Genomic DNA, 7,269 nt, shown 5'->3' with positions numbered 1-7,269 from the left:
CATCACAGTGGGTACAGTAAGTCGCACTTTGTCATCACTATGGGTGCTGTGAGCTGTACCCTACCATCACTGTGAGTACCATGAGCCGTAGCCTGCCATCACTGTGAGTACCGTGAGCCATACACTGCCATCACTGTGAGGACCGTCAGCAGTACCCTGCCATCACTGTGAGTATTGTGAGCTGTACTCTGCCATCATTGCGAATACCCTGAACCGTACTCTGCCATCACTGTGAGTCCCGTGAGCTGTAGCCTGCCTTCACTGTGAGTACTGTGAGCCATTCTCTGCCATCCCTGTGAGTACCCTATGCCATACTCTGCCATCACAGTGAGTACTCTGAGCCGTACTCTACCATCACTGTGAGTCCCATCAGCCGTACTCTGCCATCACTGTGAGTACAGTGAACCGAACTCTGTCATCACAGTGAGTACCGGTAGCCTAACACTGCCATCACTCTGAGTACCCTGAGCCGAACTCTGCCATCACCGTGAGTACGGTGAGCCATACCCTGCCATCACTGTGAGTCCAGTCAGCCGTACTCTGCCATCACTGTGAGTACAGTGAGCCGTACTCTGCCATCGCTGTGAGTACCGTGAACCAGACTCTGCCATCACTGTGAGTCCCTTGAGCCATACCCTACCTTAACTGTGAGTACCGTGAGCCGTACTCAGCCATCACTGTGAGTACCCTATGCCATACTCTGCCGACACCGTGAGTACCGTGAGCTGTACTCTGCCATCACTGTGAGTACTGCCAGCCGTACTCTGCCATCACTGTGAGTACAGTGAGCCAAACTCTGCCATCACAGTCAGTACTGTGAGCTGTACTCTGCCATCACCGTGAGTACTGTGAGCCGTACTCTGCCATCACCGTGAGGACTGTGAGCCGTATTCTGTCATCACTGTGAGTACTGTGAGCCATACTCTGCCATCACTGTAAGTACCGTGAGCCGTACCCTGCCATCACTGCGAGTACCGTGAGCCGTACCCTGCCATCACTGTGAGTACTGGGAGCCCTACCATGCCATCAGAGTGAGTACTGTGAGCCATACTCTGCCATCACTGTGAGTACTGTGAGCCGTACTCTGCCATCACTGTGATTACATTGATCTGTACTCTGCCATCACTGCGAGTACCGTGAGCCATACCCTGACATCACTGTGAGTACTATGAGCCGTACCCTGCCATCACTGTGAGTACTGTGAGTCGAACCCTGCCATCACTGTGAGTACTGTGAGCCGTACTCTACCATCACTGCGAGTACCGTGAGCCGTACCCTGCCATCACTGTGAGTACTGTGAGTCGAACCCTGCCATCACTGTGAGTACTGTGAGCCGTACTCTACCATCACAGTGAGTACCTCGAGCCGTACCCTGCCATCACTGTGAGTACTGTGAGCCATACTCTGCCATCACAGTGAGAACCTCGAGCCGTACCCTGCCATCACTGTGAGTACTGTGAGCCGTACTCTGCCATCACTGTGATTACCGTGATCTGTACTCTGCCATCACAGTGAGTACCTCGAGCCGTACAGTGCCATCACTGTGAATACTGTGAGCCGTACTCTGCCATCACAGTGAGTACCTCGAGCCGTACCCTGCCACCACTGTGAGTACTGTGAGCCATACTCTGCCATCACTCTGAGTACCCTGAGCCGTACTCTGCATCACTGTGAGTACTGTGAGCCGTATTCTGTCATCACTGTGAGTACTGTGAGCCACACTCTGCCATCACTGTAAGTACTGTGAGCCGTACCCTGCCATCACTGCGAGTACCGTGAGCCGTACCCTGCCATCACTGTGAGTACCGTGAGCCGTACCATGCCATCAGAGTGAGTACTGTGAGCCATACTCTGCCATCACTGTGAGTACTGTGAGCCATACTCTGCCATCACTGTGATTACCTTGATCTGTACTCTGCCATCACTGCGAGTACCGTGAGCCGTACCCTGCCATCACTGTGAGTACTGTGAGCCGTACCCTGCCATCACTGTGAGTACTGTGAGCCGTACTCTACCATCACAGTGAGTACCTCGAGCCGTACCCTGCCATCACTGCGAGTACCGTGATCCGTACTTTGCCACCACTGTCGGTACCCTGTATTCCTAGAGAGAATAGACCGTCCGCCGCTTTCAGGGATGCCAAGATGTTTTGTCTCCTCGCATGAGGAAAGTCTCTGCAATGTTCTTCGGGCGCACATTTTTTGCAAGGGAACCCGCGAGACGGGAAGTCCCGATAATCAGAGCCTGAAACCGAAACTGGCATCGAGGGAGGGAAATTTGAAAGGCCCGGTTTTCACTTTTCAAACACATTTTTCTTTTGCGGTATAAAAGCGCCGCGAAGCCGAGAAGATGGCCGAGAAGACGAACCCAGGGAAGAAGGAGAGAGTCGGAGGCAGGTGAGTGTCTGCTCCAGGGTTTGCCGGAGAGACAGTTGTCCATGAGTCCGGAGGATGTGGAATGAGCGCTTCTCTCATTGATTCCCACAGCGCTACTTGTCAGGATGATGATGATGATGACGGTGTCCCAAAGGAGCGCGATGGGGGCGTGGCTGCTGCTGTGCTGTTGCGGCGCGGCCCTCGGCATGAGCTGCAGGTGGCTGCAGCCCGGGCAGGAGCTGCTGAGCAAAAGGATCCTCCTCAACTTCGACAGACTGGTGAGTGGGCTTCGAGGCGCTTGTGTCATACTATTACTGGCTAATTATTCATAGCTGCTACCAGTGCCTGGAGGCGGGACACTTTCTTAAGTGCTCTGTATAAATCTATTACTATTGATTCCAGAGACGTTGTTCAATTAGGGCTGGGCGTAGTTTGCGAAGTAGTGCTTTGCGAAGGTACGCGAAGTGCACTTTGCACTACGCGCCCTACGCGCAGCACTACGCGAACTGCGTAGTAGCATGTTCGCACTGTGCAAGATGCCGTTTTCAATGATTGCACAATGCGGACCAGCATCTGGCACTGTGCAATCATTGAAAACAGCATCTTACACAGTGCGAGCTGTAGTTTTCTGCCGCTCGAGGAGATTTTTCCTCGAGCGGCAGCTTTCTCAACGCGGACTGGTGGTTTCTCATTGCGAGCGGTCGCGAGCATACGTGACCACTCGCAATGAGAAAACAGACCTCCCCGCGTTGAGAATCTCGCAGGGAGGTTTATTTTCAATGCTCGCAATCGGCAACTTGATGTTGCTGATCGTGAACGAGGAAAAATTCTTGCCAGGCTGTCATTTTGCCTGCTCGCAGTCGCCAATTTGACGTTGAGGACCGCGAGCAAGCAAAAACATACCTCTGCACTACGCTACGCTACGCGTGTTCTCACTGTGCTAAGTGAAGCTCGCATAGTGCGAAGTTGCGCAAACTTCGCAAACTACGCGAGCATAGCCTAGTGCTTCGCCCAGGCCTATTGTTCATCTCCTGGTGCAGGGCATAGAACAGGTGCATTCAAAGTCCCCTGAAGAGGCTTCCTTCATTTGGGCAGCTCAGGAGTAACTCTAAGGGCCCGGTTTACTCACACTATTTGCCAGTGCAGCGTCTCCCAAAGTGACGCACACAAGCTCAAAGATTTTTTTGGGGGGGTTTTACTTGTCAGAACAAAACTTGTTCCCAGTACAGTAGTGATTCAGTTGGGGGGTCCACGGAGTCATAAGGTTAAGGACCATTAATTCAATGTATTCAGTTGAGTAGAGACCCAGCCATTCATTATTTATATCCTGATTACGCTGGACATACACTGGGCATGCACTAAACATGGATTGGCACTACATTGTGAATTGTAGAACCACAAAGCTGTGTATCCCTCGTCAAGTATCTGTCAGAGAAAAATGATTAGATGCCTTTTAAATTGTTGCTAAATGCATTGTAACAAAATAAGTAGAAAACAACTGTTAATGGCACCACCATTTCAAAAGCAATTGCATCAGCACAATTCTTATACTCTTCAGCTAGACTCGGCTAGACGTGCCACTTGTCAATTCTGCTGATTTACATGTATGTGTGCTCCATGTTTTATAGTAGCTCTTCAGATGAGTGACTACTTCATTTAGATATAACCGTTGGGCCTTGACACGTTATGGCCAAACAAGTCTATAAATGTATCTGAACATCAATGGGTGGCGGGACGGCTGGTCTTCAAATTTTGGTTTTTTATACATTGCACTGATTTTGACCTTATGTTTATATGTATGTTTATATGGTGGAAATGCAGAGCACCCACTTCGGCTTTGTCTTATTCACAATCCCGGTATCTTTCTTTCACATGGTAATGTTTTAAATACATGTATCTGATTGAAGGGATAGAGCGTCCTTAGAATCTGGAGTTTTCCCTTCTCCAGTTTCATCTTTATTTTTCATTTTTAGTCGTAAAACTGCATGCTGCATGTCCTCGCTGAACCCCTTTAAGCATCAAAGGGGTAGCTTCGAGCCCTTCACTTTCTGCCAGATAGAGGACTATTAATCAGCTGCAATGATTGGTAAAAATCGGTGGATTCGTTGCCTTGTTAGCAATGTTCACAGCAGATGATATATGCACAACAATTGCTTCTTGACGAGATAATACCTTTGTTTCAATCATCAACACCGTCCTGGGTAGTGACAATGGATGTAGGGGGAGAATTCTCTTCAACTGGGGAACAAGCAGCACCAAATGGCGTAAATCCCAGAAAGTCGAAAGAAACTTGCAGATCAAATTCTTTTGTAAATGCTTCCCTTACCATCTCTTGTTATTTAGTGTTGGTCAAAAACTAGAAGTGAAGTAGCATGCACAATGTGAAAGAGCCCCTGAAAGCTACGCAGAGATATCATCAGGGGCGGGGTTACTTTAATGTGAGGCACCCTTATGGAGGAGGGTCAGGCCAAGCAACCTGAACTGCAAAGAAAGAACCCAGTTCTGTTGGCAGGGAGCAGCAATCATGGTGACACACACCCTATGACTGTAGAGGGAATGGAGTGAGGGCGGTGCTTCTCCGCCACTGAAGGGTCTGTAGTAGGGTCTGGCGTTGACTCAATGGGAGAACATGTACACTAACCTTGTTAAAGAAAAGAATGTCATTTGAGATTGCAATGAGTAGAGGTGAGCAATACCAGCCATTTGAAGGTCGAACAATGAAGACACAGTCTAGCAGAAAGTGGGGGACACAAACCATAGTGGACGCTTCACCCAGCTATTAATAACGTTAGCCACACAATGCTAACCTCTACAAAGACCGAATCCCCTACAAGGGGTCGATTGAGACAAAGGAAATATTAAAAATTAGGAAAGAGCACAGGTGGCTAGGGAAGTTGTTTTTAGATCTCACAGTTGGAAACTCAAACATGATGAAATTGAGCATAATAAGAATCTCACCCACAGCAAGTTATTTGGATCCTGCTGTCTTAGCAATGAGAACTTGATCACTAGAGTAGCATATGTGTTTGCTAGAGTTAGAGGTAGACTCGAACTCCTCCAAAAGAAAAACAAAAGAAAAGAATCTAGAGGGGAACATTTAAGAAATTAGTAGACAACAAATAAACTTCCTCCAGCCTTATAAACATTGGGAGAAGCAGCAATATCTACAAAAGCAGAGCTACTATAAAACATAGCCTAGCAGCACCATTTAAAGGTTTGGGTTTCCCCACGGCATAAAAGGAAGACAATCCTACTTATGTCATTGTGGTGGCATTATTGAGAATCTGAAGCTCAATCGGGTGGATGACCCTCTCAATGCTGACAAATACCATGGAATCGGGTTGAAAATGATGGGTATAGAGGAGAGGAATGGGAGAGGTTCAGCATTGATATTTCGTATCACTCACCTCAGCAACAAAGATAGCATTTTATTTGGCTGCTAGTAGGAGAAAGTTAGTGGTATTAGAAGAAGGTTCTCTTTCTCTTATTCCATCATTTCGTGCCGAAGAGATGAAGCCATGCTGGCCCTGCCTTACCAAGCGCTGAGTGGCTGGCCAAAATTTTAGGGTTCCGGAAAGCACAAATGAACTCTTACATGAGCTGAAAATGCAGGTGATGGATAAGGGGTCGCAGATGGTACTGGAATAGACGAGGGTAAAATGTCTGCAACTGCACATGGTACTTGGTCTTTCCGATTTCACGTCAAAGAAGGGACTAGAAACATAGTGCAATCCATTTTTTTGCAGAGCGATGCGGGATGCACACCTCAACATAAATTAATTTATTAAATCTACAGAATTCGAACATTGTGGATGTATTCAAAGCATTTTTGTGGCAGTTTAAAAATAGTCGAGCAATGACACAAATTAGTTAAAACTCCATTAGTATCTTCAGGAATAAGATACAGATTTGGCTTGATATTCCAGTGGATAAAAATCTGTTCAATTGGTTTAATTTGAGCTCTCGCCTACCAGACAGTACAAACGATCTGGTTGCAAAAGGCCTGTTTTGAACTTGCAGCGGACTCACAGCCCACTTCAAAGCTGCCAGTTACTTACAATGTTTTGCTTTATTGTCACTTTCATTTGCTTGCTTGTGTGATGGCTAGTCCTGCTCGTACTTTTTCTCTCCCCTGGAGAGCCACTTAATCATCCTTTTGATTGTTTGATTTGTATCCTTCCACTGCTCACTTTAAGGGAATTACTTTTTGCCTTTTTGCAGCTCACAGCCTTTCATGATTTCTCCCCTCCAAATACCTACCGCCTATCCATGTTGCTGTCTCCCTCATGGGCTGCTTTCTCTCTTGTGTGCTTCTCCCTTGCAAACTCTCCCTCTCCCAGGTGCTCCATTTTGTTCTCGCCCTTGTGTGCTTCACCTTACCTTATGTCGCTCCTGGACTCCTTTCATTCTTTTCCCCTGCTCTCACCACCTGATTCTTTGTTGCCCCCACGCCCCAGTGATTTTTCATTTTTATTTTGTGCTTTTGTGCTAAAAAATAAATTAAATTTTGTAATATCCGATCTAATGCCATCTGGAATCCTCATCATTCTGTAGGCATGCCCATGTGTGGTCACAAGTCATCGTGCCATTTTGCCAACCTGAATTGGTCCAGATAATAGATCCAAAAGACGAGACCTATTGGCTTTCCCAATGCTTGTTACCATATCATTGGAAGCACATTTTCTCACATAACAGAAAGGGAAGTTGTTCTCAATAGCTCTCACTTGTCAAAGTTTGTCCAGGCTCTTAGCTCTCCCCACCATGCGGTTTGCTTGGTGACAATGCACCTTGCACTCTTTTCTCGCAGAAGTGCCACATTAGCTTCCAAACGGCCACATGCATCATTGTTGCCGTTTGCGATTTCTTAATTGCGAAAATTAAGAAATCGCAATTA

General features: G+C 47.3%; 1 protein-coding gene across 1 annotated transcript in view; it reads left to right on the top strand.

Annotated features, from left to right (window-relative positions):
• Nucleotides 1–2,503: 2,503 nt before the first annotated feature.
• Nucleotides 2,504–7,269, top strand: part of LOC147716888 (interferon alpha-14-like) — a 123,448-nt gene continuing 118,682 nt past the window's right edge. Inside the window, exon 1 of the mRNA XM_086919820.1 lies at nucleotides 2,504–2,653. Coding sequence (XP_086775946.1) covers nucleotides 2,504–2,653 — 150 coding nt within the window. The remainder of the gene's footprint in view (nucleotides 2,654–7,269) is intronic.

Source organism: Lissotriton vulgaris, chromosome 5 (genome assembly GCF_964263255.1).
Source record: "Lissotriton vulgaris chromosome 5, aLisVul1.2, whole genome shotgun sequence".
In the NCBI taxonomy this organism is placed as follows: domain Eukaryota; kingdom Metazoa; phylum Chordata; class Amphibia; order Caudata; family Salamandridae; genus Lissotriton; species Lissotriton vulgaris.
The sequence above is the reverse complement of the archived record's forward strand: the minus strand, read 5'-3'. Positions and strand labels throughout refer to the sequence as shown.